At 48.8% G+C, this 22409-nt stretch overlaps 1 protein-coding gene across 1 annotated transcript in view; it reads right to left on the bottom strand.

Annotated features, from left to right (window-relative positions):
* tmprss15 (transmembrane serine protease 15) overlaps window positions 1-22409 on the bottom strand; it is a gene marked incomplete at its 5' end in the record, with an annotated part of 92091 nt that overhangs the window by 56927 nt on the left and 12755 nt on the right. Inside the window, 5 exons of the mRNA XM_070892673.1 lie at window positions 2223-2328; window positions 9810-9959; window positions 12517-12657; window positions 14290-14399; window positions 18499-18607. Coding sequence (XP_070748774.1) covers window positions 2223-2328; window positions 9810-9959; window positions 12517-12657; window positions 14290-14399; window positions 18499-18607 — 616 coding nt within the window. The remainder of the gene's footprint in view (window positions 1-2222; window positions 2329-9809; window positions 9960-12516; window positions 12658-14289; window positions 14400-18498; window positions 18608-22409) is intronic.

The following is a 22409-nucleotide window of genomic DNA, read 5'->3' as shown; positions in this document are numbered from 1 at the left end:
TGTTCAAACACACACATACACACACAATAACACACACTTACATGTCTAAACACACTTACACACTAACATAAGAAATAGGAGCAGGAGTAGACCATACTGCCCCTCGAGCCTGCTTCGCCATTCAATAAGAGAATTCCAAAAATTCACAACGCTCTGAGTGAAGAAATGCCCCCTCATCTCAGTCTAAATGTGTGCCCCCTTCTTCTGAGACTATGCCCCCTAGTTCTAGACTCCCCATTTAGGGGGGAACAGCCTCTCTGCATTCTACCCTGTTAATCCCCCTCAGAAACTTATATGTTTCAATGAGATCACCTCTCATTCTTCTAAACTCTCGAGAGTATAGGACCAATCTACTCAATTTCTCCTCATAGGGCAACCCTTTCATCCCCAGGATCAATCTAGTGAACCTTTGTTGCACCTCCTCTGGTCTCCTTCCTTAGATAAGGAGACCAAAACTGTGCAGAGTACTCCAGGTGTGGTCTCACCAAGGCCCTGTACAATTGTAGCAAGACTTCCTTACTCTTGTACTCCAACCCTTTAGCAATAAAGACCAACATGCCTTTTGCCTTCCTAATTACTTGCTGTACCTGCATGATAACTCTCTTTGTTTCCTGTACAAGGAAACCCAAATCTCTCTGAACACCAACATTTAATAGTTTCTTACCATTTAAAAAAGTACTCTGTTTTTCTATTCTTCCTACCAAAGTGAATAACCTCCCATTTCCATATATTATACTTCATCTGCCACCTTATTGACCACTCACTGAGTCTATCTATAGAAACATAGAAACATAGAAAATAGGTGCAGGAGTAGGCCATTCGGCCCTTCTAGCCTGCACCGCCATTCAATGAGTTCATGGCTGAACATTCAACTTCAGTACCCCATTCCTGCTTTCTCGCCATACCCCTTGATCCCCCTAGTAGTAAGGACCTCATCCAACTCCTTTTTGAATATATTTAGTGAATTGGCCTCAACAACTTTCTGTGGTAGAGAATTCCACAGGTTCACCACTCTCTGGGTGAAGAAGTTCCTCCGCATCTCGGTCCTAAATGGCTTACCCCTTATCCTTAGACTGTGACCTCTGGTTCTGGACTTCCCCAACGTTGGGAACATTCTTCCTGCATCTAACCTGTCTAACCCCGTCAGAATTTTAAATGTTTCTATGAGGTCCCCTCTCATTCTTCTGAACTCCAGTGAATACAAGCCCAGTTGATCCAGTCTTTCTTGATAGGTCAGTCCCGCCATCCCGGGAATCAGTCTGGTGAACCTTCGCTGCACTCCCTCAATAGCAAGAATGTCCTTCCTCAGGTTAGGAGACCAAAACTGTACACAATACTCCAGGTGTGGCCTCACCAATGCCCTGTACAACTGTAGCAACACCTCCCTGCCCCTGTACTCAAATCCCCTTGCTATGAAGGCCAACATGCCATTTGCTTTCTTAACCGCCTGCTGCACCTGCATGCCAACCTTCAATGACTGATGTACCATGACACCCAGGTCTCTTTGCACCTCCCCTTTTCACTTTACTCAAACACTTACTTATACGCAAACGCACTAACACACACTTACATGTCCAAACACATCATAGGCAGTCTCTCGAAACGTGGTGATTTGCTTCCATGCCAAAAAGAGATGAGTTCACAGGTGTTTCAATGAAGGACCTAATATTCCAGGTCCTGAACTACATGTTGAAGGGTGGAAGATGCCTGTGCGTGGATGTTTTTAACGTGTGGTGGCCGTTTGCACATCAGCCACCATATGGGCTTGACAGAGCTAGGTCGTGGTCCAGTGGCAAGGATTACCCAAGACGTCTGGAGACCTGCTCTGCTGCACGGACCTAGTGCGCACACATATCGCAATGTGGGCTGGCCCGTGCTGCCCCTGGGCCCTCACCTCTTCTGGGCCCCAAACTCATGCCTCTCTGGGCACACACACTCACTAACACACACTTATATGTCCAAACACTCACACTTACACCCACACAAACTCACTAACACACACTTACAGGCCCAAACAGACACTCACACTCATGTGCACACACTACAATCCTCAGTGTCTCTATCTTCCGATAGTCTCTTAAAAAGCCAGACTTGGCCTCATCTCATCACTACTTCCGGGGAACTTCATCTTCTCTTTTACTCTTTCAACTCCTGGTGGCAGATGGGCCTTGGGTCTTCACTTGGTCTCTCAATAAAAAATCAGCCTGGGGCTCTTTACCTACCAGAAACTGAGACACGATGGCTCGGGCTTGACAGATAATACAGGGCTGGTGAGACGGATTGTTCTGATTTTATTGAATGGTCGCATTGGTGTTACAATATAATAGCCTGGAATTAAGGAACAGTCGTCAAGATAGCATAACAACAATAGTAACTTATAGTGCCTTTAATGTAGAAAAACATCCAACTTCACAAACTTAATGGGACATGGAATGGACACCTAACTAAAGAAGGAGGGTACTTGGTCAAAGAGGTGGGTTTTAAGCAGCATCTTAAAGAGGAAAGGGAGGGGGAAAGGTTCAGGCAGGGAATTGCAGAGCCTGGGGTCTACGTGGCTGATGGCATGGCCGTCAATGGTGACGAAGGCGGTGGGGTGGGGGTGGGGGGGGGCGGAGAAACTTTCCATTGACATGGAAGCTTTCTGTCGACACTTATCTCAGCTGTGGCTCAGTGGGCAGCACTCTTGCCTCTGAGTCAGAAAGATTGTGGGTTCAAGTCCCAGTCCAGCGACTTGAGCATAAAAAAATCCAGCCTAACACTCCAGTGTAGTACAGAGGGAGTGCTGCACTGTCGGCGGTGCCGTCTTTCGGATGAAACATTAAACCGGGGCCCCATCTGCCCTCTCGGGTGGACGTAAAAAATCCTAGGGCACTATTTTGCAGGGGAGATATCCTCGGTGTCGTGGGCCAATATTTATCCCTCAATCAACATCACTAAAACAGATTATCGGTCATTATCACATTGCTGTGTGTGGGAGCTTGCTGTGCGCAAATTGGTTGCCGCGTTTCCTACATTACAACAGTGACTGCACTCCAAAAGTATTTCTGTCGCTGCAAAGTGCTTTGGGACATCCTGAGGTCGTGAAAGGTATTATAGAAATCTTTTTTCTTTTCATTCAAACCAGTTCGCGAGAGCCTAGCTTTTCAATCGAGGAAGCACTTGGTCAATACACCCTAGTGATAGATTAGTGATACTCATTGTCATGTATGTACTTTTGGGATCACTAGCCACTAGGTGGCATCACTGTTGGAGGCCATTGGGCTGCACGCACGTGTGTGCAGCCCAAGTATAAAAGGCCAGCCATTTTGTATATTAGTCACTTTGGGCCTTAATAAAGCAGAGCCAAGGTCATACCTCTTGGAGTTAAACAGTACTCAGTCTAATTGCGTGCACAACACTCATGATATCATCCAGGAATCATTCACAGCCCAAGCTGGGGCCCTCAACTGTCTTAATATGTTTCCATGGACATATCCTGCCTGGCTGTAGGATTATGATCCAGCTCAGATTCAGTGCCGCTCTCTCTGATTTTCTAGCTCTCCAGTATTAAATAGCAAGGGAATGGTGTTAGGGGGCGGGGTTAGCAGTGGTTCCATACAGCAAGTGAATAGACTGCATTAAAGATACAGTGGAGATTTAATTCCTTGCCAGATTGACACTGAGCCACATAAGGAGATATTAAGACAGATGACCAAAAGCTTGGTCAAAGAGGGAGATTTTAAGGAGCGTCTTGAAGGAGGAAAGAGAGGTAGAGAGGCGGAGAGGTTTTGGGAGGGAGTTCCCGAGCTTAGGGCCCAGTCAACAGAAGGCACGGCCACCAATAGTTGAGCGATTATAATCAGGAATGGTCACGAGACCAGAATCAGAGGAGTGCAGATATCTCGGGGTTGGGGGGTTATGGGGCTGGAGGAGATTATAGGGAAGAGCGAGAGGTGATGAAAGGATTTGAAAACATGGATGAGAATTTTAAAATCTTAACCGGGAGCCAATCTAGGTCAGCGAGCACAGGGAAGATGGGTGAACGGGACTTGGTGTGAGTTTGGACAAGCGCAGCAGAGTTTTGGATGAGCTCAAGTTTCCGTAGGGTAGAATGTGGGAGGCCAGCCAGGAGTGCATTGGAATAGTCAAGTCTGGAGGCAACAAAGGCATGGATGAGGGTTTCAGCGGCAGACGAGCAGAGGCAGGGGCGGAATCGGCCGATATTATGGAGGTGGAAATAGGCGGTCTTAGTTAATGTAGGAAATGCGGCAGTCAATTTGCACACAGCACAGTCCCAAAAACAGTAATGAGATCATGACCCGATAATCTGTTTTTAGTGCTGTTGGTTGAGGGATAAATATTGACCCAGGACACCAGGGTGAACTCCCCTGCTCTTCTTCGAAATAGTGCCATGGAATATTTTATATCCAAGCTGCGAGGGCAGATGGGGCCTCGGTTTAACATCTCACCTGAAAGACGGCACCTCCAACAGGGCAGCACTCCCTCAGTACTGCACTGGGCGTGTCAGGTTGGATTATGTGCTCAAGTCTCTGGAGTGGGATTTGAACCAAGAGTGCTACTGACTGAGCCACAGCTACAGGAAACATTGAAAGGAGATTTGAGGACTGGTCGCTATCCTCCATTTCCACAGGGCAGTCTTCTGTCAGAGGTTGACTTGTAAAGCTAGTTCATGAAATTATTGGGCCGTGAGGAACAAAACACAGAAAAAGCTCCACGTGTAGCTGCAATTTTAGGTTGAAGTCAGTAGGGGGAGATGTTGCCACACATTATTTACAATAGCACACACTCTCACAGCAGGACACTGCTCTCCCTCCAGGTCAACTGCAGGAACAGACTTGGTGGCAAAACTCATCCACCTACTCCTAGCTGCCAGCTGTTTTGGTGCTAATAGGAAATAGGCTTGTAACATAGTGATCTTCTGGACTGTATAATTTGTGGGGGAGGGTTGCATTCAATGAACGAGGAACAGTAGTGGCAAACACAATTAGTCTCTTTCCAACAACAACAACAACTTGTATTAATATAGCGCCTTTAACAGAGTGAAACATCCCAGGGTGCTTTACAGGAGCGATTATCAAACAAAATTTGACAGCGAGCCACATAAGGAGATATTATGACAGGTGACCAAAAGCTTTGTCATAAAAGTAGGTTTTAAGGAGCGACTTAAAGGAGGAAAAGTGGAGCGGCGGAGAGGCTTAGGGAGGGAGTTCCAGAGCTTAGGAGCTCGGCAGCTGAAGGCGCGGCCATCGATGGTGGAGCGATGACAATCAGGGATGTGCAGGAGGCCAGAATTAGAGGAACGTAGAGATCTCGGGGGTTTGTAGGGGCTGGAGGAGATTACAGAGATAGGGAGGGGCGAGGCCATGGAGAGATTGGAAAATGAAGGTGAGAATTTCAAAATCGAGGCGTTGCCTAACTGGAAATCAATGCAGGTCAGCGAGCACACAGAAACATAGAAACATAGAAACAGAAAATAGGTGCAGGAGTAGGCCATTCGGCCCTTCGAGCCTGCACCGCCATTCAATGAGTTCATGGCTGAACATGCAACCTCAGTATCCCATTCCTGCTTTCTCGCCATAAACCCCGATCCCCCCAGTAGTAAGGACGACATCTAACTTCTTTTTGAATACATCTAGCGAATTGGCTCCAACAACTCTCTGTGGCAGAGAATTCCACAGGTTCACCACTCTCCGGGTGAACAAGTTTCTCTTCATCTCGGTCCTAAATGGCCCACCCCTATCCCCAGACTGTGACCCCTGGTTCCAGACCTTCCCAATATTAATAAGAACATAAGAACATAAGAATTAGGAACAGGAGTAGGCCATCTAGCCCCTCGAGCCTGCTCCGCCACCCAACAAGATCATGGCTGATCTGGCCGTGGACTCAGCTCCACTTACCCGCCCGCTCCCCGTAACCCTTAATTCCCTTATTGTTTAAAAATCTATCTATCTGTGATTTGAATACATTCAATGAGCTAGCCTCAACTGCTTCCTTGGGCAGAGAATTCCACAGATTCACAACCCTCTGGGAGAAGAAATTCCTTCTCAACTCGGTTTTAAATTGGCTCCCCCATATTTTGAGGCTTTGCCCCCTAGTTCTAGTCTCCCCTCCCAGTGGAAACAACCTCTCTGCCTCTATCTTGTCTATCACTTTCATTATTTTAAATGTTTCTATAAGATCACCCCTCATCCTTCTGAACTCCAACGAGTAAAGACCCAGTCTACTCAATCTATCATCATAAGATAACCCCCTCATCTCCAGAATCAGCCTAGTGAATCGTCTCTGTACCCCCTCCAAAGCTAGTATATCCTTCCTTAAGTAAGGTGACCAAAACTGCACGCAGTACTCCAGGTGCGGCCTCACCAATACCCTGTACAGTTGCAGCAGGACCTCCCTGCTTTTGTACTCCATCCCTCTCGCAATGAAGGCCAACATTCCATTCGCCTTCCTGATTACCTGCTGCACCTGCAAACTAACTTTTTGAGATCCAAATTTTAATTTGATTTTATGTTTTAAAGTTTAATTTGTTTTAATTGCCGGTGCTTTTAGTGTCCCCTTCCCTTTTATAGGGGGCACTGGAAAAATGTGATTTTAGCGCCCAAAAAAAAAACCAAAAAAAAAAAGAAAAACACAAAAAAAAAACAAAAAAAAGGAAAAAAGGGCCTTGTAAATGTCTGGTGTGTCACCCAGGTCGGGTGGCACGGTTTAATGTTTTATGTTTTTGCAGGTAGACTCTAAAAGAGTTTCATGCACAAGGACCCCCAGGTCCCTCTGCACCGCAGCATGTTGTAATTTCTCCCCATTCAAATAATATTCCCTTTTACTGTTTTTTTTCCCAAGGTGGATGACCTCACATTTTCCGATATTGTATTCCATCTGCCAAACCTTAGCCCATTCGCTTAATCTCTTTGCAGCCTCTCTGTGTCCTCTACACAACCCGCTTTCCCACTAATCTTTGTGCCATCTGCAAATTTTGTTACACTACACTCTGTCCCCTCTTCCAGGTCATCTATGTATATTGTAAACAGTTGCGGTCCCAGCACCGATCCCTGTGGCACACCACTAACCACCGATTTCCAACCCAAAAAGGATCCATTTATCCCGACTCTCTGCTTTCTGTTAGCCAGCCAATTCTCGATCCATGCTAATACATTTCCTCTGACTCCGCGTACCTTTATCTTCTGCAGTAACCTTTTGTGTGGCACCTTATCGAATGCCTTTTGGAAATCTAAATACACCACATCCATCGGTGCACCTCGATCCTCGTTACATCCTCAAAGAATTCCAGTAAATTAGTTACACACGATTTCCCCTTCATGAATCCATGTTGTGTCTGCTTGATTGCACTATTCCTATCAAGATGTCCCGCTATTTCTTCTTTAATGATAGCTTCAAGCATTTTCCCCACTACAGATGTTAAACTAACCGGCCTATAGTTACCTGCCTTTTGTCTGCCCCCTTTTTTAAACAGAGGCGTTACATTAGCTGCTTTCCAGTCCGATGGCACCTCCCCAGAGTCCAGAGAATTTTGGTAAATTATAACGAATGCATCTGCTATAACTTCCGCCATCTCTTAATACCCTGGGATGCATTTCATCAGGACCAGGGGACTTGTCTACCTTGAGTCCCATTAGCCTGTCCAGCACTACCCCACTAGTGATAGTGATTGTCTCAAGGTCCTCCCTTCCCACATTCCCGTGACCAGTAATTTTTGGCATGGTTTTTGTGTCTTCTACTGTGAAGACCGAAGCAAAATAATTGTTTAAGGTCTCAGCCATTTCCACATTTCCCATTATTAAATCCCCCTTCTCATCTTCTAAGGGACCAACATTTACTTTAGTCACTCTTTTCCATTTTATATATTGGTAAAAGTTTTTACTATCTGTTTTTATGTTTTGCGCAAGTTTACTTTCGTAATCTATCTTTCCTTTCTTTATTGCTTTCTTAGTCATTCTTTGCTGTCGTTTAAAATTTTCCAAATCTTCTAGTTTCCCACTAACCTTGGCCACCTTATACGCATTGGTTTTTAATTTGATACTCTCCTTTATTTTCTTGGTTATCCACGGCTGGTTATCCCTTCTCTTACCACCCTTCTTTTTCACTGGAATATATTTTTGTTGAGTACTATGAAAGAGCTCCTTAAAAGTCCTCCACTGTTCCTCAATTGTGCCACCATTTAGTCTGTGTTCCCAGTCTACTTTAGCCAACTCTGCCCTCATCCCACTGTAGTCCCCTTTGTTTGCTCATTTGAGACACTACTTCCTCACCCTCAATCTGTATTACAAATTCAACCATACTGTGATCACTCATTCCGAGAGGATCTTTTACTAGGAGATTGTTTATTATTCCTGTCTCATTACACAGGGCCAGATCTAAGATAGCTTGCTCCCTTGTAGGTTCTGTAACATACTGTTCTTAGAAACAATCCCGTATGCATTCTATGAATTCCTCCTCAAGGCTACCCCGTGCGATTTGATTTGACCAATCGATATGTAGGTTGAAATCCCCCATGATTACTGCCGTTCCTTTTTCACATGCCTCCATTACAGAGGTGATGGGTGAACAGGACTTGGTGCGAGTTAGGACACAGGCAGCAGAGTTTTGAATCCCCTCTAGTTTACAGAGGGTGGGAGATGGAAGGCTGGCTTAATCTCTTAACCTTAATTCTGATCATGCTGGAGCTGTTGTCAACTGTGGCCTGGGCCCTTCCATGATCCAAAGGAACTCCAGAGCCCTCACCTTCCGTGCCATTTTCAGAGATGAGCTGTGGTTATATTGTTGTAGAGGTCAAATCAGGGGAGAAAAGGGAGCCAGAGGGGTCCCTTGCTTTGCCCTGTGAGACTCCAGCATGTTTGGAGTGAGCCACCCACTTGCCTTGCTCCCACTGCCTGGCCAACATCCCCAGCATTGAAGCACTGACCACACTTGATCAGCTCCGCTGGGTAGGCCACATTGTTCACATGCCTAACCTGAGACTCCCAAAGCAAGCGCTCGACTCCGAGCTCCTTCATGGCAAACGAGCCAAAGGTGGACAGAGGAAACGTTACAAGGACACCCTCAAAGCCTCCCTGATAAAGTGCAACATCCACCAACACCTGGGAGTCCCTGGCCAAAGACCGCCCTAAGTGGAGGAAGAGCATCCGGGAGGGCGCTGAGCACCTCGAGTCTCGTCGCCGAGAGCGTGCAGAAACCAAGTGCAGGCAGCGGAAGGAGCGTGCGGCAAACCTGTCCCACCCACCCTTTCCTTCAACCACTGTCTGTCCCACCTGTGACAGGGACTGTGGCTCTCGTATTGTTCAGCCAACTAAGGACTCATTTTAAGAGTGGAAGCAAGTCTTCCTCGATTCCGAGGGACTGCCTATGATGATGATGATGATATGTGCTTTGTTCACATATAGAAAAGAGAAGGCTGACCTAATAACGGTCTTTAAAATTACGAAAAGGTTTGATTGGGTCGATGTCGAGAAAATGTTTCCAATTGTGGGGAGACCAAAGCTGGAGGCCATCAGTATAAGATGGTGATTAATAAATCCAATCGGGAATTCAGAAGAAACGTCTTTACCCAGAGAGCGGTGAGAATGTGGAACTCGCTGCCACAGGGAGTGGTTGAGGCGAATAGTATCGATGCGTTGAAGTATTGAAGTTAGAAAATTACTTGAAGGAGAAAGGACTAGAGGGATGTGCTGATAGGGTGAGATGGGGAACGGTGGGAGGAGGCTCTCCTGGAGCATAAACATCGGCACCGACCTGTTTCTGTGCTGTGCACTCGGTGTAATTCTGTGTTATGGTTACAACAGGTTCATTACTACCTGATTGGTTTCCATACGTGTGATCATCAGTCGGGCCAGTTAGGGGTGGGTAGGAAGGTCCACTGAGTCTCTCCCAATCACCGTCGTCCAATGGATCTTGTCTCCAATAGCAAAGTCCGTCTTGAAACTTGCAGTTTATTTTCTCCTGATCTACAGACAGAGATAATGGCAATCACAGCATTAAACACATCGGCACTGTTTTGTGACCTGAGAGTAAACCCCAAGCTAAATGATTACTGACCATTCAGTCAGTTCTCCCAGTAAGTATTAGTCGTATTAGGCAGTCCCTCGTATCGAGGATGACCCGCATCCACACCAAAAAGGGATGAGTTCACCGATATTTCAATGAGGGACCCAGATATTCCCGGTCCCGAACTACATGTTGAAGCATGGAAGATGCCTGTGCGTGGATTCTTTTAATGTGTGGTGGCCGTTGCACACCAGCCACCACATGGGCTTGACAGAGCTAGGTCTTGGTCCAGTGGCAAAGATTAACCAAGACGACTGGAGACCAAGCTCTGCTGCACGGACCTAGTGTGCACACAAGTACTGCTTGCCTGAGTGCGTTTGTTAGTAAAACATTGAATAAACAAAGCTGAAGCTGACGGAATAGATGTGTCTGCCATAAAACAGGGGGCGGCTCTCTGTAGAAAATAACATTTTGGGAAATAGTGCACGAGTCATTTGAGACATGGCGTGTGGTGAGTGTAAGGAGCTGTGGAGGAACAGGTGACTGTGGATCTATGGTTTCCAAGCTCTCCACCACTGGCGTTTTCCTCACCTCATGTCTGGCTCTGTTGTAGACTCATTTATGGAAATTGATTGCTACGATAAGTCAACAACTCCATTGTAGTTGTATCGTGCGACTACTAGGATGGTAGAAGGCGATCTGGATGGACCTGCGTCTTTATGCATCTAACAATTCCGACGTTCCAATGCTTCATATGCAACATATTTGCTCAAGGCTGCCTGTGCGGTTCTAAACTCTCTGGAGTTTAGAAGAATGAGAGGTGATCGCATTGAAAGATATAAAATTCTGAGGGGGATTGACAGGGTAGATGCAGAGAGGTTGTTTCAACCTGGCTGGAGAGTCTAGAACCAGGGGGCACAGTCTCAGGGTAAGGGGTCGGCCAATTAGGACTGACATGAGGAGGAATTTCTTCACTCAGCGGGTTGTAAATCTTTGGGATTCTCTGCCTCAGAGGGCTGCAGATGCTGAGTGGTTCAAGGCTGCGTTAGATAAACTTTTGGACCCTAGGGGTATGGGGATCGGGCGGGAAAGTGGAGTTGAGGCCGAAGATCGACCATGATATTGAACGGCGGAGCAGGCACGAGGGACCTGCTCCACCATGCTCCTGATTCCTATGTTCTTATGAGGAATCTTCCACACAATGTTGGAGCATGCGGTGCAGTCCATCACCCACGTGTGTGGGGTTCCGGTTCAGGGCATCGATGTTCTGCAGTCAACCGCGGAACGTGCGGTCATCTCAATGGATGCAGGAGCCCAAGGCATTGTCAATCTACCAGGCGTGGTAGACAAGGTCTGAGCTTAACCATCTCCGCCAAGCTGGGAAACCAAATGGATGGGAGTTTCAATCAGAGCATCAGTGCCCGAGAGTCTGCACCCCCGCTGATCAGTAGGAGTGCTGAGCCACGGCCCAATATTGGGGAGGGGGAGGCCTCCCATTGACCCCGGAAACTTTGTCCGGGGTCAGTGCCGGTGACGGGCGTGACCCTGGGCATACCTATCGGGATCACATCCCCCACAAATATTCAGGGTCATAATAACACTCCACGGTGCAGTGCAGTGCACTGACATAGCAACATTAGGAACAGGAGGAGGCCATTCAGCCCCTCTAGCCTGTCCCACCATTCAATTAGATCGTGGCTGATTTGTACCTCAACTAAATTACCTGCCTTTGCTCCATATAATACATAGAAACATAGAAATTTACAGCGCAGAAGGAGGCCATTTCAGCCCATCGTGTCCACGCCAGCCGAAAAAGAGCCTCACGACCCTTGGTCAGCAACCCTAAAGGTTACATATAAACCTATGAACAATGACGGAAAGGCAAAGAGCACCCAGCCCAACCAGTCCACCTCACACAACTGCGACACCCCTTATACTGAAACATTCTACGCTCCACCCCAACCGGAGCCATGTGATCTCCTGGGAGAGGCAAAAAACAGATAAAAACCCAGGCCAATTTAGGGGGAAATAATCTGGGAAAATTCCTCTCTGACCCATCCAGGCGATCGAAACTAGTCCAGGAGATCACCCTGGCCGTATTCGATTCCCTGCAGTACTTACCATTATATCTGCACAGTCCAACAAAAGGGTCATCCTGTCTAATCCCAATTACCAGCTCTAACCTAACAAAAAGCTATCGGTCTCAGTCTTGAAAGCTCCAATTGCATCCCCCTCCAACAGCCACAGTCTTTTGGGGGAGGGGGGTTACAAATCTATACTACCCCCTTGTGTGAAAAGGTGCTTTCTGATTTCCGTCCGAAAATGGTCTCGCTCTAATTTTAAGATTATGTTCCCTTGTTCTTGATTGCCAACCTGTGGCAGGGCACCGATTACGATTTGCCACTGGATCGCTGTTTTGTTCTGGTGTCTTGTTCACACCCAGCTGCTGGAACAGAGAATTACAATCTACATTCCGATGAAACACAAGTTTCCCTTCGGGCAATTGTGCAGACTTACTGCTGACGGCACTGAGGTTAAACACTGTGAAGGTTGCGTTGAAACCAAAATCAGCAGATGGGAAATTATCCGTCTGGAATTCTGCCGTAGCCTGGTCGGAGAAAATCCTCACCGATCCGGGATGGGAGCCTGAGAGCGAGGCTGAGGGAAACAGAGTGAGGTGAGGGTTGCGTGAGTTGATGCCGGGAATCGTTGTTAAAAACCAAACCCCTCCCATTTGTTTTTGCCGAGGTTGAGATTCCTTCCCCTCCCATAAGCCTTTCCCTCCGCTGGCTCACTCCAAGGTTAGACCTCAGCGGGGGAGCAGGCCTTTCCCTCCCATGCCTCGCCCCCCCCCCCCACTCCCCCAGGAGGTGCTCGATTACTGACCTTCGGGCTCCTGACCAGCGGAGTGTGCGGCCGATCGCCCGTCCCTACTGTGACGAGGTGGCTGTGTGGACCCAGCCTCACTTGCATCGAACCGTCCGAGAGCCTCGAGGCGCCAAGCGGGATTAACGGGCCGGGCAAGGCCGCCGGGCAACCCCATTTTGAAATTGGGAAATGGCGCACTAGGATTGTCTCTGCCGAGACTGAGACACGTTATTGGGGCAGATTAGAGGCACTTCACTATACTATACAAATACTCAGTGCTGACAGTGGCAGGGGGGCGATTTAACTGGCAGCCAGTTCCAGCCAATGAGTCAGTGTCAAACACACCTGATGTCATTAGTTTGAGGCTTGGGCTATTTTACCTGCCGGGCCTCATTCACATCCTGCCAGTCAGGTGCCGTCCCGAAACACTTAAAGTAAGAAAGACTTGCATTTATATAGCGCCTTTCACGACCACCGGACCTCTCAAAGTGCTTTACGGTTAATGAAGTACTTTTGGAGTGTAGTCACGCTTGTAATGTGGGAAACGCGGCAGCCAATTTGCGCACAGCAAGCTCCCACAGACAGCAATGTGATAATGACCAGATAATCTGTTTTTTTGTTATGTTGATTGAGGGATAAATATTGGCCAGGACACCAGGGATAATTCCCCCACGAAATAGTGCCCTGGGATCTTTTATGTCCACCTCAGACGGCAGACAGGACCTCAGCTTAACATCTCGTCCGAAAGACAGCACCTCCGACAGTGCTGCGCTCCCTCAGCACTGCACTGCAGAGTCAGTCTAGAATTATGTGCTCAAGTTGCTGGAGTGGGACTTGAACCCACAACCTTCTGATTCAGAGGCAAGGGTGCTGCCCACTGAGCCACAGCTGACAGTTGGAACGAGGCACCTAGCCAGCTTTGGACTGGTCAAAATCACGTGTTCTGGCAGCTGCCCTCTGGCCCTAAGGTAAGTCACGGGTCGGGTGGGTACATCGGGGCCATTTTGCAGGTGGGATAGAGGGGAGCCCAAGGCAGCAGAGGCCTAGTCTTTCCTTATGGGGTCCGCAGCAGCACTCAAATTGCTTTTGACTTATCTGAGAGGGCCTCCTCATCTACCCTGCTCAGTAAAATGGACGTCATTGGACCCAGAGTGGATAATAACATAATAAAGCTCTCATCTGAGTCAGGCAGGCACCTTGGCCGCCTAAATAAAGGGCCCAGGTCAGATGGTGGCGGCAGGCAGGAATCGAACGGCTATAAGTCTTTGCATTGCTAATTGCAACTGTGGGACTGCGTCAGAATTCACCCCTGGGTGTCTGAAATAGGAAAAATTCTCCAGCACTAACACCTCTCACCTTCACCCCACAAAGAAAATTACAATAGATTTAATCTAAGAATGTACCAAGCAGTTGATTGCTTACCGATTAATTCTTTACCGGAGCCTGTCCCCTGGTACAGGTTGAGGGAGTCAGTCCATTCCTCAGTCTGGAAGTCAGTGAAACCCACCTTTATGTAAAGGCCTGGTTCAACTCTAGTCACAAGCACACACACACAAGTGAGACGTTAGGGAGTTCTAATAAACTTACCAGCCCCTAATTTCAGTTCCTTGGCACCCCCCCCTCCCCCCCCTCCAATCAATGCACGACCTCTGGGGGAGTGTCTCGGGGCATTCCCAGACCACCCAATTAGGCCGAGAACTGACCTGGGTCTGGTACAGTTGCTGCTTTCCTATCTTCACGTTCTTACAACAGTGACTACACTCCAAACATACTTCATTGGCTGTAAAGTGCTCTTGAGACTGTGAGGACATCCTCTGCTTTGATTGAGAGGGGAGGTGAGGGGAGTGTTGTGGGAAGGGAGGGGGCAGGACTTTCCATAATTCTGGCAGCAGTCTAAGAGTTAATAATATCCGAACTTACAAGCTGCATGTTACCAGGGCCAGACTCGCATAGAGGGGATATATTTGTCCTCTCTTTTGAAAGATGTTAATAACGACATATATATATATTTATTTTCTGGATTTTAATGATAGCAAATTTGCAGCATCGAATTTGACGTGATTTCATTAACAGACAGCAGACCAATCCTGAAGCAGCTTATAGCATCGCTCATTTTATACTTTGTAAGCTGCCAATGAGTTGCTTAATGATCCAAAGACTCGATGAAGATTTGCTTAATCTGGACGTGGAGTGTGCCAAGTTTCACCAGTGGCTCAGGATGACATTCACTCATTAAACCATCGGTGGCCGTGCCTTCAGCTCCGTGGACCCTGAGTTCTGGAACTCCCTCCCTAAACCTCTTCGCCTCTCTACCTCTCTCTCCCACTTTAAGATGCTCCTGAAAACCTACCTCTTTGAGCAAGCTTTTGGTCTCCTGTCCTAATATCTCCCGATGTGGCTCAAGTGTTAAATTTTGACTGATAACGTTCCTGCACAGCGCTTTGGGACATATTTCTATTAAAATCAGTAAAATAGAACCATTTCCATCCCTTCAACCATAATGACCACTCTTTTCATCATCGTAATCATAATTCATAAACATAGTGCAGAAACCTGTCTGGAACACTAGAAACACATGTTAATAGAAGGAATGGTACTGGCTTGGTTAATACAGGATGGTAGAAGGTGAACTAGATGGAAAGTGGTCATCGTTCATCCCAATACCTGGGAGTCCCTGGCCAAAGACTGCCCTAAGTAGAGGAAGAGCATCCGGGAGGGCACTGAGCACCTCGAGTTTCGTCGCCGAGAGCATGCAGAAAACAAGCGCAGGCAGCGGAAGGAGCGTGCGACAAACCAGTCCCACCCACCCTTTCCCTCAACCACTGTCTGTCCCACCTGTGACAGAGACTGTAATTCCCATATTGGACTGTTCAGTCACCTAAGAATTCATTTTTAGAGTGGAAGTGAGTCTTCCTCGATTGCGAGGGACTGCCTATGATGATGATGAGCAATAACTATGTTCCCTGTGTGAATATGGTATAACACTGCCTCTCAGGCATCAGGGTGATGCCTGATCTGTGCTGAATTACTTGAATCAACATCACCAAAAACAGATTATTGGGTCATTATCACATTGCTGTTTGTGGGAGCTTGCTGTGCGCAATTTGGCTGCTGCGTTTCCTACATTGCAATGATGACTACACTTCAAAACGTATGTCCTTGCCTGTAAAGTGCTTCAAGATGTCCTGAGGTCATTGAAAAGTACCATAGGGGTGCAGGACTTTCGTTCTTTCTTTCTTGATCTCAGCAAGGATACCATTCGGCCTCAATGTCTCTGGTTTAGGTAAGGGACAAAGACAGCCAGGGTTCCTGCTCCTCATCACTATCCAGTGACTTGTGCTGTAGAATGTCTGTCGTGAATGTTGGGTGAAGAGTGGAGTGACCTTGTGTCGGGTGCTCCCTATCCCCAGTTGCAGTTTAGAAGCACGCATAGCCACTTGAACGAAAGACTCACACCTTTCATGCCCTCAGGATGACCCAACACGCTTCAGAGCCAATTAGGTACTTTTCTTTTTACAGTGTATTCACTGCTGTAACGTAGGAAACATGGCAGCTAATTTGCAGTAAGCTCCCGCTGTGATAATGACCAGACCATCTGTTTTTTTTGTGATGTAGGTTGAGAGATAAATATTAGCCCCAGGACACTACGAAGAAATCCCCTGCTTTACTTCGAAATACAGGTTGAGCGTCCGAAATCCAGAAACCTCGGGACCGGGACCGTTCCGGATTCCGGGTATTTCCGGATTTTGGAATGTCTTTGCCTGGGCCGAAGTAGGTGGGGTCGGGCAGCCGAGGTAAGGGGGCGAGGGGGGAGGCGAATTCAGGCCGCCGAGGGTCAGGGCGAATTTGCGGCAAGTCGGGCTGGAGGTCGGGCTGGAGGTCGGGCCGGAGGTCGGGCCGGAGGTCGAGCCGGAGGTCGGGCTGGAGGTCGGGCCGGAGGTCGGGCCGCCGAGGGTCAGGGCTGGAGGTCGGGCCGGAGGTCGGGCCGGAGGTCGGGCCGGAGGTCGGGCCGCCGAGGGTCAGGGCTGGAGGTCGGGCCGGAGGTCGGGCCGGAGGTCGGGCCGCCGAGGGTCAGGGCGAAGTCGGGGCGGGCGAAGTCGGGCCGGAGGTCGGGCCGGAGGTCGGGCTGGAGGTCGGGCCGGAGGTCGGGCCGCCAAGGGTCAGGGCTGGAGGTCGGGCCGGAGGTCGGGCCGGAGGTCGGGCCGCCGAGGGTCAGGGCTGGAGGTCGGGCCGGAGGTCGGGCCGGAGGTCGGGCCGCCGAGGGTCAGGGCTGGAGGTCGGGCCGGAGGTCGGGCCGGAGGTCGGGCCGCCGAGGGTCAGGGCGAAGTCGGGGCGGGCGAAGTCGGGCCGGAGGTCGGGCCGGAGGTCGGGCTGGAGGTCGGGCCGGAGGTTGGGCTGGAGGTCGGGCCGGAGGTCGGGCCGCCGAGGGTCAGGGCTGGAGGTCGGGCCGGAGGTCGGGCCGCCGAGGGTCAGGGCTGGAGGTCGGGCCGGAGGTCGGGCCGGAGGTCGGGCCGCCGAGGGTCAGGGCGAAGTCGGGCCGGAGGTCGGGCCGGAGGTCGGGCCGGAGGTCGGGCCGGAGGTCGGGCCGCCGAGGGTCAGGGCGAAGTCGGGCCGGAGGTCGGGCCGGAGGTCGGGCCGGAGGTCGGGCCGCCGAGGGTCAGGGCGAAGTCGGGGCGGGCGAAGTCGGGCCGGAGGTCGGGCCGGAGGTCGGGCCGCCGCGGGTCAGGGCTGGAGGTCGGGCTGGAGGTCGGGCCGGAGGTCGGGCCGCCGAGGGTCAGGGCTGGAGGTCGGGCCGGAGGTCGGGGCGGGCGAAGTCGCGGCAAGTCGGGCTGGAGGTCGGACCGATGAAGGTCGGGGGGAGTCCGGATTTTGGAATACTTTGCGGTTTCTGGACGACCCCGCCACGGATCGGCCCGGTGTCTGGATTCCGGAACGTTCCGAATTTTGGAACTCCGCATTTCGGACGTTCAACCTGTAATGCCACGCGATCTCTTAAATTCACCTGCAACGACAGACATGGCCTCAATTTAACATCGCAACTGAAGGACAGCACCATCTGACAGTGCAGCACTCCCACAGTACCACCGCTGGGAACGGAGCGCACCTACCGTGGTTCGTCTGTTTTTGCCGGCGCGGTTGATGCAGTGGCCTCTTGAGCGAAATTCCTGATGACGTACTAGGACGGATTGTCAGCAGCGGAGCGATAGTGGGTCGGGTGGGGGGGGGGATGGGCGGCAGGTCACTGGCAGAACACCGCGGGAGCGGAATTTTCACAATGGCGGCCATTCCACGAAAAATCGCCAGCCGTTGCACTCCGCAGCATGGCCATCGATTTCCGGCGGTAACAGGCCTTAAGGAAAAGGGCAATTTCGGCCCATGATCCTTCTGACTCAGAGGTGAGAGTGTTACCCAGTGAGCGACAGCTGACACACTTTAATGAGGTAACAGAGGCCGTCTGGTCCCCGTGACTCTGGACTGACGCAAAAGTCTGGGTCTTGATTAGGGATGGGCAATAAATGCTGGCCTTGCCAGCGATGCCCACATCCTGTGAATGAATTAACAAAAAGAATAGAGGTGCAGGGAAGCACACTAATATAGTGCCCCGAGTGTTGACGTGTTCCGGTAATTTACCTGATAATCCATCGGCAGAACGTGTCAGGATCGTACGGCTTGGGGAAGTGAATCGAATGGAATGAACCGAAAGGGCCAGTCAGCAAAAATAATCCATCGCAGGGTGTAGCTGTGGGAGCGAGAGAAGGATATTAATTACCGTCTCCTACCACTACAGAGTGCCAGACACCAGTTTACAACCACATTTGTAACAGAGACAGAAAATGCTGGAAATTGATAGCGGGTAATTGATTAGTAGCTGAAAGAGGAAAGGAAGGGGTCATGCTTCAGCTGGGGAGCTGGGACCACAGGAAGGGGAGTAAAAGGCCAATAGTACCCCCACAGTTCTACTCCGCAGGTCTATTTTAACGGGAGCCTTCTACTTGTTGCATGGAGCTGAGAAAACCTTGCTTATATGAGAAAACATATAAAATTCTGACGGGATTGGACAGGTTAGATGCAGGAAGAATGTTCCCGATATTGGGGAAGTCCAGAACCAGGGGTTACAGTCTAAGGATAAAGGGTAAGATGAGGAGAAACTTCTTCACTCAGAGAATTGTGAACCTGTGGAATTCTCTACCGCAGAAAGTTGTTAGGGCCAGTTCGTTGGATATATTCAAAAGGGAGTTAGATGTGGCCCTTACGGCTAAAGGGATATGGAGAGAAAGCAGGAATGGGATACTGAAGTTGCATGGTCAGCCATGATTATATTGAATGGCGGTGCAGGCTCGAAGGGCCGAATGGCCTACTCCTGCACCTATTTTCGAGGTTTCTATGCTTCCATTTGGTTGGGGAGCAAGGAAAGGGGAAGGAGTGGCACGGAAGCTCAATGAGGACAACATATCGGGGAGGGGCAGGCCTTGGATAGAGACTCAGCGGTCCATGAGGCAGCCAATCCACCAAAGGCAACGGTGGAATTTGCCTCTAGGCTGAATTCTGAGCACATAGAATTACATAGAATTTTACAGCACAGAAAGAGGCCATTCCGCCCAACAGGTCCATGCCGGTGCTTATGTTCCACACGAGCCTCCTCCCACCTTTACTACTTCATCTCACCCTGTCAACATATCCTTCTATTCTTTTCTCCCTCATGTACTTAACTTGCTTCCCCTTAAATGCATCTATCAATCACTCCATGTGATCCTGAGTTCCACCTTCTAAGCATCCTCTGAATAAAGAAGTTTCAGCTTAATCCATTATTGGGTTTATTATTGAATAATTTATATTTATTGCCCAAGTTTTGGTCTCCCACACAAGTGGAAACATCTTCTCTACATCTACCCTATCAAATCCCTTCATAATCTTGAACATTTCTATTAGGTCACCCCTCAGCCGACTATTTTCGAGAGAAAAAAGCCCCAGCCTGTTCAATCTTTCCTGATAGGTAAAACCTCTCAGCTCTGTTACCATGCTTATATACATTTTTGCACTTTTTCCCGTGCTGTTATATCCTTTTTGTAATATGGAGAGCAGAACTGTGCACAGCACTCCAAGTGCGGTCTAACCAAGGTTCAGTATAGGTTTAACATAACTTAAGTTATTTTCAATTCTATTCCTCTAAAAGTATCAGTGATGCAATGTATTTACAACATGCCTAGAGTAGGTTATTGGCATCATTGGCAAGGACAGCCTTTATTGCCCATCGCTAATTGCTCTTGAGAAGTGGTTGTAGGAGCGAAGTCCTCATTGTTTGCTCTGTGCAGTCTGTGAGATCAGCTGGGTTAAAAATGCAAACAGCTTTCTGATGAACATGGGTTGTAAATTGGGTAAGAGATTAAAGCAGAGGAAGTCCTCACAGGGAAGGAGAGGCAAGGTGTGAGATTTTTTCAGCCATATTTGGATGCGTCAATTTGGTGTTATAGTAATAAAATCGATGGCAAGAGTTGAATGCAGCAATAAAGCAATTTCAGGAAAGTTGAGTGCCTGGTTGTTTAGTTTACATTGTTATTCAGTTAGCATTTGTATGTACCTTTTGATATACTGTGATTTATTGGAATGTAGTGATCAAAGGTAAAAGTTATTATAAGAAATGTAAGTGAACACTATTTTAGTAGCATATACTGGAATCGGATGGTGCATGGCTCAAAAGCAGCAGCGAATACTGGTTCTGTAGCTCGCTCATACTGGAATGGTGTAGGATGAAAAAGACCCAAGCTCTCTGCTGGTGTTGTGTAGTATGTGGTTTCCATAAAGAGCTGATCCTGCATTACTATAGCTGAGTGTGTGTGCGTAATCTGATATTTAAAGCAATGAAACGAAAAAGAACAAGGGAACACAGTCAAACAGAGGTGAGTTGGCTTCTTGAACCGCTGCAGTCCGTGTGGTGAAGGTGCTCCCACAGTGCTGTTAGGGAGCAGTTCCTGGATTCTGACCAGCGACTGTGAAGGAACGGCAATATATTTCCAAATCAGAATGATATGTGACTTGGAGGGGAACGTGGAGGTGGTGGTGTTCCTGTGCGCCTGCTGCCCTTTTCCTTCTAGGTGGTAGAGGTTGCGGGTTTGAGAGGTGCTGTCAAATAAGCCTTGGCGAGTTGCTGCAGCCAGTTGTGGAGGGAGTGAATGTTCGATATGGTGGATGGGGTGCCAATTAAGGGGGTTTGATCAAGTATTGTTCACAGTGGAGACAGAGGATCGGCTAAACTGTAACGTCTAAAGTGTGATGGCTAAAGTGTGACAGGAAGTAGGTGCAACACATGTAGGAAGTGCACACTATATACCAGAGGTTTAGTTCTGGTAGGTACTGATTCGATCGTGTAATATACAGACTTTATTCTGAGTGAGGAAAGTGTGTGTGCGATATTTTCCACACCTACATCTCTCTTCACACCAAAGGCACTGACCCATGTTGGAGGACAGTTCCTCACCCAAAAGGCCTTTTTTCATGCGTCAACCTAGAAAGTGGATCAGGGTAGCTGACTGGTGCAGAAATGGGGAGGAAGGGTCGTTTCCAAACCTCGCGTAATCCTGCATCAATTTCAAAGCGGTGGGTTGCTGGGTGACAATCACGGGACGACGTCTCACACTGGGGACACCAAAGCTAATTGGGACACTGCCATTGCTTCCTTAGGATCAGTTAATGACATCTTGTATTGATAACTCACTACCAGCCAGGAAGCAAACCTAAAAAGCAAATGACATACAAATCTAACCGGTGTACCAATTGGAATAGAAATGCTTGAACCAAAGATTCACCCAGCAGGCAATGTAGCCCCGTTATTGGGCACAGCTTTAGTGGACACGGAAGTGAGTTTAACTTTAATGCTCATCATAAGGTTCATTTACCCTGCACACAGCAAACCGACTGCAAACGGTTCCTGATGTCACTGCAGTTATGGAGAGCTGATGTTCGCTCCTTCTCCTGAACTCCTTCTCAGTTTCTGATTGAGGATCTGGAACTCGCTGCCTGGAAGAGTGGTGGATGCAGAAACCCTCACCACTTTAAAGAGATGGTTGGATGGGCATTTAAAGTGCCGTAACCTGCAGGGTTACAGACCTAGAGCTGGTAAGTGGGATTCGATTGGATGACCTTTTGTTGGACGGCGCAGATATAATGGTAAGTACTGCAGGTAATCGAATACGGCCAGGGTGATCTCCTGGATGAGTTCCGATCGCCTGGATGGGTCAGAGAGGAATTTTCCCAGATTTTTTTCTCCCTAATTTGGCCTGGGATTTTATCTGGTTTTTGCCTCTCCCAGGAGATCACATGGCTCCGGTTGGGGTGGAGTGTAGAATGTTTCAGTATAAGGGGTGTCGCAGTTGTGTGGGGCAGACTGGTTGGGCCGGGTGCTCTTTACCTTTCCGCCATTGTTCATTGTTCATAGGTTTATATGTAACCTTCAGGGCTGCTGACCAAGGGCCGTGTGGCTCTTTGTCGGCCGGCGAGGACACGATGAGTCGAAATGGCCTCCTTCTGCGCTGTAAATTTCTACG

Source organism: Pristiophorus japonicus, chromosome 11 (genome assembly GCF_044704955.1).
Source record: "Pristiophorus japonicus isolate sPriJap1 chromosome 11, sPriJap1.hap1, whole genome shotgun sequence".
NCBI lineage: Eukaryota > Metazoa > Chordata > Chondrichthyes > Pristiophoridae > Pristiophorus > Pristiophorus japonicus.
The sequence above is the reverse complement of the archived record's forward strand: the minus strand, read 5'-3'. Positions and strand labels throughout refer to the sequence as shown.